Below are 20,859 nucleotides of genomic sequence, written 5' to 3' on the forward strand. Positions count from 1 at the left end.
ATGTTTTTGTGTTGCTGGCAGTGTGGCAGTGTTGCTTGGCTTCAGCATAAGTGGAGTTTGATCCAGCTAAACATTATTAGTGCAGGACTAACATAGCCTGGGGAAAAGCAGAGATGTTTAATAATCAGCTCAGTTTTTTTTATCATCAGCCCAGACACTCAGTAAAAATGGAGCAATTTGAGTTCAACTCGGATCAGAACTTTCAAATCCAGCAAACTTGCATCTGTTACCCCCCCTCCCCCTCCCCACCTCCTCCTGCAAGGATCAGGAGGAGGAATTAGCAGCACATCCACAGCTCAACATCTGCATCACTCCTGTAATCCACTGACTTGGTCAATAATGTTTAAAGTGTTTAATTAGCCCGATCAGTAGTTTAAATGGTGGAACCTCCAGTACAGATCACCTGCAGTGCTTTGGAAAAGATCCACTGGTAATGTTTAACCAACAAAGACTTTTCAGTTTGTAATTTGGATTCCTCTCTTCATGTGGCAGTAACTGAAATTAAAAGCAGAGGGTTTGGGAACCAAATTATGACAGAGATAAAGGAGAATGGATAAAAAGAAGTCAAGTTGAAATGACTTTATTTATTATTTTGGCTTGAACGTGTTTTTATTGTCATGCTGGTCTCCAGCTACTACCCGCTCACTATGGTGCTAACTGGTATTTTATAGGTAATGAAATTCATACTTTCAGATTAATGCATTAGGCAATTCCAAAGGCTGATGGAGTGAATAGTGGCTGACCCGAATAGCTCTTTGCAAATGCAGATTTGCAGTGTAAACTTGACCACCTGAACTTTTTTGTCAGTGGCAGGTTGAAGATTAAAGATTTCTGCTCGGGTAGCTTAGTGTAGAATCATTTCTGTGTAATTTGTGGAGACTCCAAACAGCATAAGCTTTGTGACTTAAACAATAAAGGAGCGAAAGGCCTCCATGTCAATCACTGTGTTCTCAATGAAAGAAAGTCTGTTACGTTGTTTGAACACAGAGGTAGATTAGTGTTACTTTTGTGTACCCTTGAAAATGGATTCAACCATGCTTGCTCTCAGTAAGAATAATTGTGCCCTTGAAGGCAGACTTTTGAGGCCATGGTCATTGTTATGGCTCTGTGGTAGAGTGAAATGTTCTGGGATTGTGCTCCAGAAGTGCATCTCGGCTTTAGGAAATACAGAGTGCATTCATACGACTACTGTAACAATCCTTTGGGTTAAAAATGCCCCCATGCACGCAAGGAAAAAATTGTCTCTCCTCATGCTACTTCCTCGTGTCTCTGAAAAAACAGAAACACATGTAGAGTGAACAACTGACATCATAGCAGATTGCCACGTGATTCTCCGGGGAGAGTGTCGTGCTCCTGAAACATTAAGGATTGCGTAGGTGATAAATCTACTTTAGTTTAATAGCTCTTTCTGTTGTAAGAGTATTTGTCTCCTCACCGTTGACTACTAACAGAAAAAAACAAAAGAAATAAAAGGCTCGATTTCCCTTCTTTTCCTTTATGTAGCAAACATAGTCTTGTGAAGACAAAGAAGCCAAAGTGTCACCTTTTCCCTTTTTTACAGAATGAAAGCTCATTTCAGCTACAGTGTTGACAGAATTGTGTTGTTTGTCTCGGCTAGTGTTGTCTCGCGTTGTTTGTCTCAGCTGTCAGGGATGTCCGGTTATCTCACCTTCCAGCAATTCAGCTGTGGCCATATCCACGCCGGACAAGTTCAGAGAGGGAGAAGGCATCGCCTTGTCTCACTCTCTGCAGAATGCTATTAAGGGGGGGAACCTGTTCAGTCCTCCCCGCTCCTGCAGTCTGCATCCCTGCTGGAGGTGGGGAGATGGATTGCTCAAGGTGACCCCAACTGGCACACTGTCTGCTCAGCCCGACCGCTCTCATGCCACCGTTCTTCACACTTACTCATTCTCTTCTTTCGTCTCGCACGTTGCCAGTACCCCAGGCGGCATTCTTCAGAGCTGCCTCTAGCAGCTTCTTAGCTGAGAGCCCCCACCCCCGGCTCCCGAACCACGTTTTCCCTCTCTGCTGCCGTACGGCCTTGTGTTTCTCCATGAGCAGATGATGTAAAAGTCTCAGACTATTCTCCTAATGGGTTAAAGCTGTAATACTGAGTTATGTTAATTACAGTCATTTACCAGCAAATACGAAAATGTCTCCAGACATAAGTGAAAACTCTGGAAACTGCTTTTTGAAAAGCAGTGCTGTTCTAGGTTTGTGAGACAACATAAACATTTAAAATCAAAAGGAATTAGGCTATGATAAATAGCAGCATAGTATAATGAATGCAGCATATGCATGTATATATGTCCTGTACCCAATCTCCTCCTTAACGGGTGGCCCTATTTGAATGAAACTCTGCACAAACATTATCACACATACAGCTTTTAGCATCCACGTGTCCTTTTTTCACCCCAAACATTTGTTATAAATCCTAATACTTTCAATTTGCATACATAGATATATATTATGCTCATTCATACCACTGCAAGTGCCATCTAATGTTCTGCTTGTTTCACATCTCACATCCAAGGCTCGCTGCCTATACGTAACTGAACAGTCTTGTTTGATTCACCTCTAAATATGGAATAACTAGGGCTGTTCGATATAACGATATATATCGGATGACGATATGAAAACGTCTATCGTTTCATTTTACGCTATCGTTTGTTTCGTGGTGTCGCAAAATAAACTGTTTACGACAATATTTTTTCATTATTTTGATGGTCACTGTAGTGGCTATATTAATTTCCTAAAGTTCTCTCTTTCTCTTATATTTTATATAACCACACTACAGACGGACAAGCACTTGTTTGTATGCGTTGTCGTTAGCAACAACGACGGTAAAACCACCGCATGTCTGCTTGTTTATTTTCCACATAAACCTTTCACAATAAAGCTCAAGATCCTGTTGAGACTTTTCAAAATAAACTGAATCACGTGAAAGATGCAGAGTATTTACGGATGAGAAGCAAAAAAGAGCCGTCAGGTGCTAAAAAATAAACCTTAGACTCAAACGTTAGAACAGGCTTTTCCCCGCAGCACGCCGTGTAATAAATACTCACAAAGAAAACAGCGGCCGTTACAACCTATGTCTAAAAATGTATAGTTTCATGCATCAGTTAAAACACTCGACTCCAGGTACGCGACGCCCAGCTGGAAACACTTCACGCAAGTCGAGCTGCCCGAGATTCTCAGAATTTACAGAAAATGTTACATTTTTGTGATTTATATCATTATCGGACGATAGATGTCTTAATATCGGGATATGAGATTTTGGTCATATCGCACAGCCCTAGGAATAACTGTTCAGAGAAAGCACTGCAGAGCTGCCCCTGATAATGTAATGAGAAGACTAACTTGAAACTACTGATAATGAATTTATACCATACAAGTTATAAACTCTTCACAGAAACAAGTTTGAATCCAACTGCCTGCAGCAGGTTTAAAATGAAACGATAGGAAACCATTGTTATTTTTATGGACCTCAAGTTGTAAACTGTTACAAACATATGCTGTATGTAATGGCTGGCCTGAGCCATTGAGACATCATTGGATGGTTTCATTGCCTTCAATCTGTCTTTTTGCTTTTATCAGCTTTTCTCCCCCTTATTTAAACCAGGTATGACCATATTTGAATGTGACTGGAGACTTTTAAGCTAATGCTAGCTTGGTTGATTAAAAAGGCACTCATATAAATTACTTTGATGTTTAACCCTCTATAGCCCAATAGAATTTGATTACAATGCTCCAGTTTCCCAATAATTTCATAATAGAGGAGAAATCCATTCAATACTTTGAAACTATTGATATGTAAATCATAAATTAGCTTTAAGTTAGCTTAATCTGTATATGATAGATTTTCATCACCTCTTTCTCTTTTTCATTGGTCTCCTCTCGTGCTTATTTATTCCACAGTTACTTATTATTAACAGACCAGACATGTGACCCTTCTGTCTCTGAAAAGCTGACAATGAGCCAATAATAGCAACACCCGCAGCTAGTCCCAAGCTAACGTCATGTCAGCTAGCATAATTGCCAGAGTCTGACAATGTTGGCCCCACTTACCGCTAACAGCAGCTAACAGTAGCAAAATCAGCAGCTCTTACAGACACAGACGTTTGGGTTTTCCTCACTAACTGACCTCTGTATCGTGTCAGCAGTCCATTGCGGGCGAAATGGAGAGAGCCCGTCCATGGTTGTTATAGGGTACTTAAAATGCATTAAAATACTAGTTTTAATTTTATAGTTTTACTGGGTTTTTTATCTCCAAAGATGGTTTTCTAAAGTTTTACTCCTTTTGGGATTTTGTATGTGGAACTGTTTCTTCACAAAGATGTAAAATAAAAATGATTTCTCTTCTATGTTTGACACGAGAGTCTATGCAGATTGACTCACTTTCAGAGCCAGCCTCCGCTGACCATTTGATGAACTACAGGTCTCTGCACCTTTTTTCTCAATTCTCTCAATTTTCCAGTCTCAGAGAGTGCTTCTTGGCGCATACTTCATAACGTTTTCAACAAGTAATTGACATTATTTTGACTGCACATTATGATGCAGCGAACCGGGGGCAAGCGGACATGTAGGGAAAATCTGTTTTGTGAGTACTGAGGCAGCAACATCAACTGTGCTCTTCCTTAAAGCACTGCAAGGCCCCTGTAGATTAACTAGAGAGATGCTTTAAGATTCTTTGAGAGATGTCTTCCATCTCCTTTTCTCTCCTGAGGTCAATGTTCGCTGCACCACCGCACAGAACAAAAGGCCTACTTCAGAGGTGATCAATCCTGAAGTGAGAGGTGGAGAGAAAGATGAGGGTGAGAGAGGGTAAGGATGAGTCACGGTCACTCAAAGAGGATTATGAGAATATTTAGGAAAACATGCATCCCGCTTAAAGGAAAGGTCTCGTTAATGTGTATCCTCCACATAGTCAATCTAAGACTTCCTTTGCACTTGACAGGATGCGGATTCATCAAAATGTGATGAAAAAGAATCAAGAGCAGAGCTGCAGCGCTGGCAGCCAGCTATCTCTGCAACAGTGTTAGAAGACTCCTGCTTTAGCTGTCCGTGCCAACTCCAAAGCAAATATTAGCTTTGGTTTTTAAAAGGAAAATCACTAGCATGCAAATGATAGTGTGTGTGCAGAAGTGAAAGAGTACTAATAATACATTTGTGTGTTTGTACAAGTCCTGCATGAGTCCGGGGGCATATTCTGCATTCGTGAACAGATAAGGTTTGTTTCTACAGTGTTCGGGTGCAAGCGAATGAATACCAGATCAGTGTGTGGGTTGGCTGAATTGTATTTCAGCAGTGTATTCTGTGCAGTGCAGATTTTGCCCTCATGTCATTTTCATTTTCTGCGTATGTAGGAAATCTGACTGTTCGTGTGAACACGAGGCTTTTTTGTCTGTCAGTGTTCCCGAGACACTTCTAAATCCTCCTAATCTTAATTCTGCAGAGATGGTGCGTATAATTAGAGTTTGGATCAGTGCCAGTGTCTTATTGCTCACAATATACAGGCTGTCTTAGCATCCCAACCCTACTACACTGTGGGTGACCCCCATTTGATCTAGTAACATCTAGCGCCCCCTCCCACCCCTCAGCCATCCATCATGGCACTGGTACAAGCCCAGAACCTCTGTCAAAGCGCCGCTCCTGCACTTTTTAAATTCTGTTTCATCTTATTACAGGCTGTCTTTGCTTTCTTTACTTTTATCTGTTTCTTCCTCCTGCATCTGTCTCAGCTCCTCCATCTTTGTGCAGTCTTTGTTTTAACCTCCAAGGCACCTCGGTTTACTCTAGTCATCCTAAAGTCAGCAACTTTAATACGTACTGTGGATTCTGAAGTAAGGATGTTCATTAAACACAGAGCTGTGCCTCACCTCGGATGCTCTCCCTCTCTACAGCACATCTTTGCACAGAGCTTGCTGCATCTGTATTAAGGTATAATTTCCTAACATGACACGTCCTGTTTCTGTTTCTATATTGGGAAATCTCTGCTCACCTGTTTCCGTGCTTATGCTGTCTATGCCACTATTCCCATTCTTTCCCTGAAAGTCACTTCTGCACACCGACTGCTTCCCCTGTTCCTTCAATGCGTTGTTGTGTGTGCCATAGCTGTCAGATGATGTGATGTAGTGAAGCTAATCAGATTGCTTTTTCCAGCCATATGGTGTTTTGGTAGGCTTTTAGTCATGTGTTAGGCTATTATTGTGTTGTTCATTTATATTGGTAGTTTTTATTTATGTCTGCTCAAAGTACTTTGTCCTCTGAGCTGAAAGTGCTACAAACAAAATGATTTAATTTCCCTGACAATTTAGCCCTGCGCAGTGCAGCATTTCGACATTATAATACTATATGTATTTTTTTAAGATGCTTTAGCTGCTTATGCTGACCACAGACGCTAGCCTCTCATAGGTTAAATATTAGCTACGATTAAACATTTGCTTACATTTGAACGAAACCTGTTATAATCTGGCCAATTGGCTGCTCTGTTTGCAAACAGTTAAGAACAGAGTTAACGGTACAGCGTAAAACAAATCCTAATACATAATCAAATCTAATATTCCACGCTAAAATCCAGACAAGTTCCCATTTAGTGCCAGCCAAGTTGTGAAGAGATTGGCCAGAGAAAACAAGTCGTGATGTTTTAAATGGTGTACTTGGCTTTATTGATTTGTTTGTTTACTGGTCAAATCTAATATGGAAAAAGAACAGAGGCATGCTGGAGCTGGGCCCGTTGTTACTCAGCCACCTTGATATACTATGTTCCCAGAACTGCCAATCCTCTGCTTATATACAGATCAAAAAATATTTAGAACCACACCACTGACAACGATTTGATACAAAAATGTCAAATTTGGATTCATCACTGAATAAGACCTGTTGCCACTGATTTTCAGTCCAGTTGTGTAATTCTCGGTGTTTCCCTTCATTAACAATGGCTTCATGACAGCTAACGTTCCACTGAGACCACTTCTGTTGAGGCTTCAGTAAACAGTAAATGGATTAACTGAAGGACCACAGTTCATCTGCTGTACATTGTTTTTGTTTTAGGTCTGCTACTTATTCTTTTGTCCCCTAGCAGTATGGTTTCCTCAAATTTTTATAAGGAGACACTGCACACCACAACAAATTGACAACAAATAAGCTCTTTGGAAAACACCTTGTTGATTTGTATGTGTTTTTCTGCAACAGGCTGCATCGTTAGGAAGAAAGTACCTAAAAAATTGGTTTATTTATGAGTTACATCTAGACACAGTGTTGGTTCAAACCTCGAGCTAGGTGCACTTTATACTTGAACAATTCATAGGTCAGTATTCCTCTGAAAATGGTCAGGTACAAGGACAGAGGGGAAAATGAGTGAAAAAGTAGCCAGTGTCCAGGGAAAAACTTTGAAAGACGGCTTTAAAATAAATTACAACAAAGTCTAGCTCCATGGATGGAAAATTTTAAAAAAGAAATGGTGTGTGGCTCAAGACTTTTGCACGTGACTGAATGCATTTTAATAAGTAAACTTGGCTTAGAGCTTTATTTATTGCAGACTCGTATCAAATGCTGTCCCCCTTTCTTCGCAGTAGTCAGTGTTTTGCAGTTAAACAAATTTTTGTGATTTTGGTCTGGTTTCAGCACCTCACCATGAGAGTTCACATGAGCTGTTTCAAACAGATCTCGTGTGTGTGTGTGTGTGTGTGTGTGTGTGTGTGTGTGTGTGTGTGTGGTTCCTTTATCGATTGGTTAAATGCTCTTTCAGTGAATCTCAGCCCTTTGATTCTTTTGAAGGTTTCCAATGCTTCCAACACATTAACTTCATCTTTCCATTTCATATCTCAGGTGTCTGTTCAGTTTCCTTTTTTCTTTTCTTTTTCTAAATTTGAAAGGCTGTTCCTTTTTGATGGTGCACGCTGTATGAAGCAGTGCAGTCTTTAACAGTATACCAAGCAAACACTAACTTAGGATTATTTGGATGCGATGGACCAAGAGGAGAAGAACATGGACAGTGGGAGGCCAGGAGTGAGGAACAAGGAAGAGTTGGGTAGCGGGAAAAAAGAAAAGAGAGAAAGATGTAGAGAGGGAGGGAGGGAGGGATCAAAGCCTTCTCCCATGTCAGTATTCACAGCGTGCATCTTCTACCCCCCACCTCACCACCGGAGAGATGGAACGATGAAGCGAGAGAGAGAAGCAGCAAGTAGCTAACATTCCTGCGTTGCTAAAGAAATCCCCCTGCCCGCTTTCTACGTTCCTTCCTCCCTCCTCTTCTTCGCTCTCCCTCCCCTCCCCTGCATGCCGCTCACTGCAGTTTTCCTTCAGTGATTCCGAAGGATGATTGAGAACTCTCTCTGTAACTGCGCTTTTTCTTCTTCTTCTTTTTTTAAACAGACGCATCAATAAATAAACGGTTTGGTGTAGTGCTCTACAGTGTAGTGCGGCATGTGTACTGTATGTGCATCTGTGATTGTACACAGTGTGTGTGCCTGTGTGTACGTTCTCTGCACTCGAGCGATCTAACACTCCATCCCCTCCATCTCTTCCCAGGGGCAAACACTTTGTACACCTTTGTCTTTCAGTCTCACCTCACTTCACCTCCCTCCTCCTCTATGTTCACTTCACTTCTGCTTCACCAACAGGCTTAAAATTTCTTTTTAGTCTAATTTCCCTCTTTCTATTCCTCTCCCACATCCTCCTTTTATTTTTTTTCCCGTTGCCCCCTCCCTCCCATATATGCATGCTCTGCTGACGCACTCAGTCTCTTTGGCACAGTACTGCTCACTTTGAAAATGCTCAAACACAATTCCCTCAGATAGTTTCCGCATGTGTGTGTGATTGAGCAAATACAAGCGTTTCTGAATTGACAGTTTTGTTCCAGAGATGCAATTACCATCTTTTAACAATATTGGTCAGCCAACAGATTATTTTAAAAACTTCTCACTATTTGCATGCGAACAATTGTTCAAGTGTCTGTGCAGTGTGAAAAGGGTTTTGCTCACTGGAATCCAAATGCAATTATAGCCCATTTCATTGGTTTCCCTTAGCTTTAAGAAGTGTTTGTGTCTTTTCAATTCATTAGCCTGCTAATTTAGTCTTTTAGCTCACTCTCATGCCTCTTATTAGTGGTGCTTCTAGCTGTAGCAGGTAGTTAGCTTTCAGAAAAAGAAAAAAAAAACATCCACAATATATTACAAGAGGAGTACAGAGAAGGAAACAAACCTGGCAACTAGAGAGTGGGGTTAGTGGGAGCACCTAAAAGGCCACACATCTCATCAAAAGAAGGCTAAAAGAAAGTGAATATTGGACATAAATTCCCTTGCTGGATAGAATCATTGATAGAAACGGAGGGTAAAGTAACTACAGTACTATGGAAAAATCTATACTTTGTTTTAAAGACACCAGACTCTTGTAGTCTTGAGCAATAGTTCTTCAGGCTTCTGTCTTTCAGAGCTTTGCTACTAACAGCTTTTTGCAAAATCATATACATCGGTCCCATTTCTTTTGCTGATTCTATAGAAAATGCCACAGATAACAGTATTTGAGAGGGATAATATAGTACTTTTTTAAATTTGGCATGATGTGCAAATAATGGGGAAACTGGACCTGTGGGGGACAAAAGAAGAAGTGGTAGGCCAAAAACGATCTACAGCAGATGAAAAATTCATGAAAGCCATATCCTTAAGAAATAGGAAAAGATCTGACACAGGACCCGAGAGATGTGTTTGAAGCTGAAGCCTCATCAGACATTGTTTTTGGAAGGGTGGCTGTCAAGAAGCCATTTGTAATGAAGGGAAACGGGGAGAAAAGGCTGAGGTATACCAAATAAGACAAGAAATATGCTGAAAATCAGTGGAAGCAAGTCTTATGGAGTGGGGAATCTAGGTTTGAATCTTTTGTTTCTAATCATAATTGTTAATTGTTGCAGTCGCCTGGACCTCAACATTATTGAGGGAGTGTGGGATCATCTTGACAGTGAATGGAACAAATGACAGCCAACATCCAAGGAGGAGCTTTGACTGTCGTTCAAGAAGCCTGGAGAACTACTGTATTACTGAAGACTACTTAAAGAAATCATAAACACAGCTCAACACGGCCTGAAAGAGTTCAGGCCATGTTGAGAATAAAAGTGGTCATAAGAAATGTTGATTTTCAAGCTTGTTAGAATCATACAGAATATATTTTTGCATTATAGCTGCAAGCATTTACCATTTACTAGCAAAATATATAGAAATGAGGGGTGGTTGGAGGTTTTGTACAATTCTGCATATGTTTAATCACTAGAATATTGATTTTGGCTGGAAAATACTCTCTTCTGAGTTAATGTTGTACCTTGAGATTGTTTACTCCTACTTACTTACTTGAACTCTAAACAATAACTGTTTAGTTATTGCTCCTTGCTTAGTAAATGATTAATAATAACTGACATGCATCTTGTAAAGTGAATTGTTGGTGACCAGCTGATGAATAATTGTTTCAGTACATGCAGGTCTTACACTCATCCTAGTGCCTGTTGCTTTACTCAGTTGTGCCTTTGGAATGAAATTCCCTCTGTGTGCTTGAGATAATTCATTTGCAGCTGAGAAAATACGCACACATACATGAGTGGTCATGTGCACGTATCTCCAACCTGTCTGCATGCATGCCTGTGCGTGCCCACCTCTGTGCACTCATCTTATAACTAGGTTTATATATGCATAGTTTGCTCTGCCATAGTCAGATATTGCTCCCATCCACACACACACACTAACTGCCCTGCAGAAAACTAAGAGCCAATTTAAGAAGTAAGCGACTTGCACTGTAACTCCTCTGGCGTCTGGTTATCTTTGGAGTGCTGAGTGTTTGCTGTACAGCGGCTGCCTACTCGCAGCACATAATAAGATTTCTGCAAATTATAACTTCTATAGGACTCCTTCCTGGATGGTTATTTTACATATTCTGCTTTCTGCTTAACCTGATTATAGGTTAGAGACGGGGGCATGGACAGAAAACAATCAAAAAAACCCCAACAAAAAAAAGGGGAAACTCTTCAGAGGTCAGAGAAAATAGATTTAGATGGAGGACCAAAATGAATAATTTTTAAAAAATGCATCAAATGTAATTAGATTCAGTTTTATTTATATAGCTCCAAATCACAACAATAGTTGCCTAATAGTTACCTAGTTACCTAATGGAGAGAAAACTCCTAGCTATGAGCAAACACTTTGCAACAGTGGGAAGGAAAAACTCCCTTTTAACAGGAAGAAGCCTCCGGCAGAGCCAGGCTGAGGGAGCAATGGAAGGATGACACAAAAGACACAAAATTTGGAAGAACAAAATTATGCCAATAGTCCATTAAGGGTCTGTATAAAATGACAGTACTACTTTTTGGTCATCATTTGAGCTTGATGATAGTAATGAACTCAGAATCACAATTCTAGCAGCTCACAGATCAACTCTTTGTTAGTCATTAGCAAAACAAGTGCAAATACAAAGCAAAGTTGTGAAGACTGAATATTACTTTCATCACGTCAAAACATAATTAAAGCTCGTTCATTTAAAAGATAAAAAAAAAATAAAAAATCCCTGAATATTTCAGATGATGAATTGGTGAATACTTTTGTTTTGACAAAAACTGGTCATACAAACTGCCCTCTTAGACTATTAAAGCTTAGTTAGGGTTTATTTCTAAAGGAGAATTTTTTTATTCTAATTTCCAACAAAATGTGCTTTAAATCTGGACTGATTAAACTTGTAGAAATCTGATTGTCCTTGAACACGAGCCTTTTGTCCCTGCTGTCATTGTCAAATTTAGATAAAAAACCTTTGAGTTGCAGCAGCTCATTGCTCACTAGTGAGGCCCATAAATTGTGCATAGTTCCCAGGCGTACAATAGAAAATTCTAATTGTGAATATAATAATAAAACCACATAATTTGAGCTAAATGTCAATTTTTAAACAAAGGTTACCTGCATCTTAGACATGAGAGCAGGGTGTTTGCAGGTCGGTTGAGGGAGGTGGACTGAATCTATAAAGTTTGTTTACCACAACATTCAGATGCTCCTCCATCTGCTTTTTATCCAGTAAATCAATTCTGCTGCTTTGTGCTGTTCAAGGTGTGCTGTGCTTATGAAAAAGGATGTTGTCTGCATGCAGATTCTCACTTTCTCTGCATGCTGTTTACTACGCAGATCCAGACTATGATGTTGCTGCCTGGTTCAGCCAGTTGCATCAGTATGAACTACTTAAAATGTGAGAGAGCAGGGGGGGTATTCAATTTTTAACTTGGCCATGTTTGATTAGCTTTAAGTAGTTGATCCACACTCATTAGCCACTCTCTTAGGCACACCTTGCTAGTACCATGCTAGAACCCTTTTGCCTTCAGAACTCCCTTCATGCTTCATGGCCCAGATTCAACAAATTGCTGGGAACATTCCTCAGAGATTTTGGTCCATATTCACATGATGGCATCAAATAGTTACTGCAGATTTGTCAGCTGCACGTCCATGATTCGCCATATCCTGAAGGTGTTCTTAGCTGACACAAATGGCACCTGGTGTGGACCCATCTGCTTCAAGGTTTCTCTTGTTGTGCATTCAGGGATGCTGGTCTGCATAACTCTGTTATATCCAGTGGTTATTTGAGTTACTGCTGCCTTATCAGCTTTAAGCAGTCTGACCATTCTCCCTTGACTTCTTGTATCAACAAGGCATTTTCACTGCCGCTCACTAGATATTTTCTCTTTTTGGACCGTGCTCTGCAAACCCTAAAGATGGTGGTGTGGGGAAAATCCCAGCAGATCAGCACTTTCTGAAATATTTGGAGCGGCCTGTGTTGCACCAACAAACACGCCACGTTCAAAGTGACATTTATCATCTTTCTTCCCTGTTCTGATGCCTAATTTGAACTTGAGCAGGTTGTCTTTACCATGTCTACAGTATATGCCAAAATGTTAAACATTTGCATTAACAAGAACAAATAAAGTGGCCAGTGAGTGCATAGTATGGCTGCAACTAACCATTATTGTGATAGTTGACTAATCAACGATATAAGTGTATTGGAATATGACACTGTGGACCCCACACAGCTTTCAGGTGACTGTTTTTCATTTTTATTTCACACACAAAAATGTTTCTTTGTGGTTTGGCAACATTTCTTTTCCAGGCTTTGCAGCTGCACACTCCAAGCTCTCTCATCTCAGGTCACTACAAGGAAGGAGACCTCGTTAGCACAATCATCTCCACCTGCCCCATCAGCCTGCACTGCCCCTTAAGCCCGCTGCACCACCCCTCCACTTCAGCAGAGCCACAGACCACACCCCGTCACAGACGCATTGACTAATTTTTATGGTCGACATCATCGATTATGACCGTAGTGTATAATATAATTGATTTTTTTTTCTATTTGTGGGGTTTGCCGAGGTTTGATGACACAAGGAGCTCTGGTTTCTCCCACCATTGACAGAACACTGTTGGATAATGCTTTCTATGTTAGCCAGAAGACACTCTCACTAAAGAGTTTCTTAATCTCAAGAACAACAATCACACACAAAAAAAACACACACTAATTTAAATGGCTAATTGGCACACAGTTGGCTCTGTTAACAATAATACATGGTTATCATGAGGGAAATATAGTGTCATTCACTCCTTAATAGGCTGTCTCTCATTGTTTTAGGTAATTTTTCCCATTGCTCACTGATTTGTCGCCAAAAATGGGATCACATTCTCTTCAATTCATTCTAATTAAACCTAAAATGTTCCCATTTCGAAGACAAAATTTCTGGCTGGACTTATGCAGCTGTCAGGAAATACCTCTAAATATTACCTGCACTTCAGAAAGCATCGCGTACGAGTAAAGAAGCTGTGTGACCCTCGCTCACCCCGAAACGCCGCCACAACGAGCAGATGAGCGATTGAGTTGGGAGTTCGCCTTGTAATCAGAAGGTTGCAGGTTCGAGCCCCGGCTCGGACAGTCTCGGTCGTTGTGTCCTTGGGCAAGACACTTCACCCGTTGCCTACTGGTGGTGGTCAGAGGGCCCGGTGGCGCCAGTGTCCGGCAGCCTCGCCTCTGTCAGTGCACCCCAGGGTGGCTGTGGCTACAACGTAGCTTGCCATCACCAGTGTGTGAATGTGTGTGTGAATGGGTGAATGACTGGATATGTAAAGCGCTTTGGGGTCCTTAGGGGCCCCAAAGCGGGGCCATTTACCATTTACCATCCAGTTCAGAGTTGCGGGGGGCGGAGCCTATCACAACTCCCAGCAGCTGAAACAGCTGCTCACCTGTTTAATCTATAATCATCTTCCATCTCTGCTCTAGTTGCTTGACCAACATACACTTATAGGCTAAACTCACGTTTTCTACACAGGACAAAGTAGTTTTTCTGTTTATTTTCCTGCGCTGCACAGTTTTACATCTATTGCACACTGAGATGTCCACAGTGAATATAATCCAGGTCTGATAAAAAGCGGTCAGGAGCTGAAGCGAGTATTGCCGTCAGCTGTTTTGTAGTCATTCCTTGCAAGTATATTTAATACCTGCAGCTTCACACTGAAGTAGGATGAGTCTCCAAACACAACAGCAGAAGTGATTTTAATATTCCCTTTTTTGCTAATAAATGATCCCCAGCATGGGGACAGGATAAATGAGAATCTAATAGAAAATTATAATTTTTCTTTTTTTTTTAACATCTTAGACAGATGAGCTGTCACTGTGTGTCAGTGTTACAGTTAAAGTATTTACATTTTTGATTTAGCATTTTATTTTTTGTAGAAATTTGATCTATTTACCAAATTCAGAATGTTTTCTTACCTTAAATTTTTTTATTCTTGTTACAGTATCACAGCAGGTTACAAGAGCCATGACATTATTGTGCGTATACACTAATCAGCTGCATTTAAAACGCTTACCTAATGTTGTGTACATGATTTAATAATTGTTTTTGCCAAAAAAGAAAACAAAGGTGAATCTGCCTGTCATTGCTCATAATGTGCACAGGCATGTGCACCTGTAACACGCCTACCCTGTGTGGTGAAATGTGAAAAATTCCCCACCTCTCTGCACGTTGCGTCGCCACGGACCCCGCCATTCATCACACCCACAAAGGCTACATATTTTGGCTCTCAGATGTTTCACACAGCGGGATATCTAATCATGACAAATCGCGACTCAGCACAATGAGTTGCTCGTTTGCGTTCTCATTTGTTCTTGCGCTGTGGCTGCTGCAGTGGCAGTGAAGAGTGGGGAAACTAAGACTGGGCACATCAGATGCTTAAGCCTGTTCTTTTTATTTGTGTTCATGGTAACGAGGCAACTATCTGCTTTTGTGTTTGGTTTCATTCATACTTTATGGGCGTCAGTCTACGATCATACGGCACACCATTTCTATTTATAGGATCTGCTTGCAGTTTAGCTTGTCATGATTGATTTGGTTTCTGGTTTCTTTCTGTTTGATCTGCAAGCTTTTTATAAACCCCCCCTCCTCGATGCTGTACCTCCTCCACAAAACGTCCTTTTATTACCACCTTTTGTTAAGCAGTTTAATGTTTTTACTAATTTGCTAATATGCAAACTTCCTGTTGCCAGAACTATTTTTAAGCTCCCTTAACAAAGCTGTTTGATAACTTGTATGATAAACGAGCTGCGCCAACACTGTCGATTCATAAAACGTGAATGACCGTGTGGGTAGTTGGGAAATGTGAGGAAAAAAGGAAAACGATGAGTCATTCATGAAGGCAGGATCCAGGTAACTGTTAGGTTGTGTCTATCAGATGAGATTAAACCGTCTGCAGTCATTTCACAGAGTACTTCTGAAAAAGCACGTTCTCACCATCTGGTGTGTTCGTGTGCGTTTGTGCTCATTTGTGTTACATATTAAACTGAGTATTTTTTTAAATACATACCAGCTATTTTCTTTTATGCCAAACTAAAAATGTCTAAAACCAGTTATAATAACACAAAATGACAAGAATCCCAATTTCTCCCTCAACTGAAACCATTAATGTCTTTTTTTATTTAGTCAAAAACAGACCTATGAACTCAAGAAAACAAACAAAGATGAGGAAATTGCACTTTTTTTTTCTTCTTTGATGCATTTCTTAAGACTTGTCACAATTGTGTAACCTTTCTGTTCATTTGTCAGCTGCTCCCTGACTGACTGTAAATGTTACATGAGAAAAATATATTACGGGTGTGTGTCTTTTTAATATAAAGCTAGCGGTAGGCGACGGTTTGAAATGGGCTTTTTCATAAATATTTGAAACCTTGGCTCTGTAAAATGTTAATAAAGGAGAAAATCTACCTGCTAGTTTTTGTAAAGCTCACTTATTAGCATCTTATGTCTTGTTTCTTTGTGTAATAACTGTGGAAAGAGGAAATAGGACAAGTTATGGTTTATGGGGGGATTAATTGCCACAATATTTCCAGGCTGCAAGTCACAGCTTCCTACTTTCTTTCTGCTCGTCTTCAATCGAGAAGCTACCTGTGATAAGAAGGATACAGGAAAATAGACAGTAAAACACGAGCTGTGGGGTAGGTGATGGGTTGAGAAACTCAACACGAGTCAGTGGAGCTGTTGGCTCTTTCTTTAGGTAACTGATTCCTGGCTAGAGCTAAAAATTAAGTAGAGAGTAGAACATTGTTAGTCTCATTTATTAAATGGCAAGAATGCTAATATTTCCAAAATTTTTACCATTTTAAGATAAAACCATTACCTTATAAGATGCAGCTCCAAAAAAAAAGCTCCTCCCAGCCCAGCTGTTACAGCAGAGGAGATTTGGATATGGGCACACATCCACAGACGCATACGAGAATTTAATGAGCTGGCTTGCGCCACAAAGAGAATCCAGGACATTATATTTAGACCCCGTTTTTCTTCATTTGGCTTTACTATACAAAGAAAGAGAGACTTTCCCTCAAGCAATTTCTGTATCCCGTGTTAAGAATATCATTATAAGGCATCGCATTTAGGGAGAAAACGCTAACAATGCCAATAACGAGAATCGACGTCCTCAGAGAGGATGAAAACACTCGGCATATTAATTGAAAGCTGTTGAGGGGTTCACAGAAGGATCAGCATCCTCCTGTCACACCAGCACCATGTGTGATTTCTACTCTGTGTGCGCTTTCAAGTTGAATTGCAGTCCTGCCCTTTACTTGCACCTTTTTTTTTTTTTTTGGGGACAAGAACCCACTGTAATGAGACAGAAGCCAAACTTCTAACTCCACACACACAAAGCTATGTTGCAGGTGTTTGACTTATTATATCCTGTATATAACAAATACATTTCAAACAATTGATTTTTTTTATCATTAATATTATTTTTGCTCTTACGACAGCTGCAGGTGTTTTTCTTTCACTGGCTTTGCTGCCGGGGGTTCAGGTCCCGGATCCTTGACAGTCGAGGCCGTTTGTTTCTACGCTCGTAGCGCTTTGGCTGCTTTGACAGTCGAAGACATGGGTGCATCACCTTGTTTACTGTTGTCTCTGGCTTTCCTCAACCTCTTGATCTGTATCTCTCCTTGCTTTGACCTACCTTTCTGCTGCTTACACTCTGTATTTTTCGCACCGCTACACTTCCCATCTCTCACCTTCCCTATTTCCTCTTATTGCAATCCTCCTTATTTCCTTGTCCGCTCTCATTCTTTAGCTTCTGTTTCTTGTCCGTTTTCTCCTCCTATTCCTCCTCATAATCACCTCCCTCCTCCTTTCCCTTTGGCCAAGGTCCATGCTATAAATCAGAAGAAAATGAGCCTGTTCCTCTGTTTTGCAGTGGAGGAAAGTTACTGAAAAAGTTCCTCAACTGTACTTTTAAGGTACTCTACTTGTCAGTGATGGCTACCATCATACAATTTGTGCTTTTGACAACTCTACGGGGAGATTTAGAAATGTTTTTCACTACCTGCAGTATTCTGCAGGTTTTACGTATAAATTATACTCAAGGATAACAAAGCTTGTTAGAAACCTTCTAATCGGGGAAACTTTACAAATAGTTTAGGCTACAGGCTTCTTGCCTTGTTAAATATTATTTATATAACATTATATGTCAGTTTTAAGATTTTATAAAATCTGCCTTTGGGTTGAATAGTTCTGAATATTAAAACTTATTGATCAAATCAGCCTGCCGGTCTGGGTAATAAATTCTTTCCATGCTCAAAGATTCACTGATTTAACATTTATATTTACAAATGAATGAATGATGGATGCAACTCTGATTAAACACAGAATCACGCTGGACAAAAGTTCAGGCCTTCCACCAGGCAGCAGACAATTAAAGTTAGAAACCAGATGGTGCAATAGTGATGCATTTAAAAGAGGTAGATATTTCTCTCAAAGTCAGTCTTGTTCTTGTATTTGTGTGTGTGATTGAGTAATGTGTCTTCTTGCCTGTTTAATGTTTAAATGAGCTTCTCAGATGCTCGTCACATGAACTTTAAAACCTGATTCGGTGTCTGCTGTCACAGACATGTCAGCATTAAGGTGGATGTCACAGTCAATAAGGGTTTAATCCACGTTATCTGAACTGGTAACATCATTAGAGGTTGTGGTATTCACTGTGAGAATGTTACACCTGCCAAATTCAAAGGTGTAACACTCACAGGTGGATGTTCATGAGATAAATGGAGATCAGTCAAACAGGCATTGATTGATTTTATTGCAGGACTGTAGGATGGATTGCCAGGATTCAATTCAATTCAGTTTTATTTGTATAGCACCAAATCACAACAACAGTCGCCTCAAGGCGCTTTATATATACAGGAGATGACTACAAAGTGAAAATAGGTTGAATGAATGATTTAGTGTAAAGTCATTGTGCTAACCTTTACTTCACTGCATGGAAGACAATGAGAACCTCTGTACTGGTGAAATTCAGCTCCATAGCGAAAAACTCACAGCTTGGTGAGCAGTGCTAGGGTTAGCTGTTATTTGTTACTATCGTACCTATGTTTCACCACAGTGTTTAGATTGACAGTTTCCAATTTTGTTTTGCTGGTGGCGTGGCTACAATTTGCTCGCTGAACAAAACGCACGAACCACTGTTCGAAAAGACCCGCCGAGTGTGAAATCAAACTTCACACAACTAAAGAATACACACAGAGACGTACACAGATCGTGGCTGTTCAACCAAGTGGATACAAATTAAATTAATGGCGGTCAAAGTGGACTTCTCACTCTTTTACTTCAGTGAACGATCTAAATGTTTTCTGCTAGCTCGGTTGTGTGTGTGTGTGTGTGTGTGTGTGTGTGTGTGTGTGTGTGTGTGTGTGTGTGAGAAAAAGTCATTTTTAAAAATAAAAAAAGCCCACCTCCTGATGGGCAGTTGTCTGGAGAATGGACAGTAGATGGTATTTATCTGTCACTGACCTTCGCATTACTCTCCTTCCTTTTTCTTAGCAACTGCTGAGGGAGATGCAGCAGATGGCCAGCCGGCCTTTTGCCACCATCAACGTCGCCTTGGAGACTGAGGAGGAGCCGCCTGACCTCATAGGAGGAAACGTCAAGGTGAGCGCAACCTTTTCTTAAAGCAATCAACACAGAACCCCAGAGATCTACTTCTCTTGTCTGGGTTGACGGTTTTACCGCAGGCAGGGAAGTTCCATCTATCTTTGCCCATGTCACTCATCTGCCTTCAAGTGGGAGCTCAGTCTTGTGTCTTTTGGCTGCTTTTTTGATTATGGTCAGTGAGAGATATACTGCGCGTCATCTGCTTTACGTCAATGTCGGCTCTGAAGAATTTTTTTAAGGAGATCTCATTAGTTTTCAGCAAGCCAAGAAGGCCAAATTGAGCTCTCTTATGAAGAAGAGTTTGAAGTGCATTGCAGGTCTAGTACATCTAATGAGGGTCAATGCAGTGTGCATTTGCCGGGACAGTGCGAGGGTTGGATGATGTTGAATGTGGGCTGCCAATGAGTAACACAGCACATCATACCAGTTATATCCAGGTTATGTGGGTAGCCTGTGAATTCTAATGGAAATGAATTGAGTTAACCCAGGAGTTAAACACATGCAGACAAGAATAAGGTTCTGCTGATTAAGACAGTACTTACCTCCCACATTGAGATATTCTTCATTTGATTAAAAAAAAATTTGACACTTCTTGTGCAAAGTGTTTGCAGACATGAAGATAATGAAACAATTAGGGGGTAACAATAAAATCATAATGTTCATCTTAGAAAACACCCTTGTTTCAGTGTGTTTGATGGACAAACAGAAAATAAAGGCAGCAAGTTTACTCATTCATATTTGGAGTGCAGCATAAAAACTGGTAAAGATTTATAAAGCTTTTTCTTTTTTCTGTTTTTATTTGGGGGGGGGCTTGTTTGTATAGTCTATATATATATATATATATATATATATATATATATATATATATATATATATATATATATATATATATATATATATATATATATATATATTTTATTTTTATTTTGCTCTCTCTTATTTTATTTTACTCTGGCAAGTGACTGCATAGCCATTTTTTGCACATGCATGTACTTCAGCCATGACAGATACTTGTGCGAGAATGCAACCGTCCACTTCAGTTTGATCATCGCTCAATGGACTTCAGCATATGAGCTCTGTTGTACAGAGTCTGTGCAATGCTAGATTGCACCAATTTGTGCCTATATGAGAACATTGGTAATGATTCAGTGTTTTTACTGTTACCAAAGGGTTGCATCCTGCTACTTGCACACTCTCACATAACTCAAATGGCATATTTCCACTAGTGAGATTCCCGCTGATGCAGACCATCTCCTGTTGCGTGCTACATGTGGGAACCGAATACTTCAGACAGAGTCGTGGCTTGATTATCCTGACAGTTTTTTGAGTCCATGTGTGAAAACATCACCCCCACCCCTCCAAACACACACACACAACATTCTGAATTATAAGTA

General features: G+C 40.3%; 1 protein-coding gene across 2 annotated transcripts in view; it reads left to right on the forward strand.

Moving 5' to 3' along the window:
- Positions 1-20,859, forward strand: part of atrn (attractin) — a 130,910-nt gene that overhangs the window by 90,523 nt on the left and 19,528 nt on the right. The window contains exon 27 of one of the 2 annotated variants that reach the window (XM_005453367.4): positions 19,355-19,462. In XM_005453367.4, coding sequence (XP_005453424.1) covers positions 19,355-19,462 — 108 coding nt within the window. Of the gene's footprint in view, positions 1-9,910; positions 13,490-19,354; positions 19,463-20,859 lie in introns of those variants that run through there. The other variant, XM_005453369.4, reaches the window with a different exon arrangement.

This window comes from Oreochromis niloticus, linkage group LG19 (assembly GCF_001858045.2).
Source record: "Oreochromis niloticus isolate F11D_XX linkage group LG19, O_niloticus_UMD_NMBU, whole genome shotgun sequence".
Classification (NCBI taxonomy): domain Eukaryota; kingdom Metazoa; phylum Chordata; class Actinopteri; order Cichliformes; family Cichlidae; genus Oreochromis; species Oreochromis niloticus.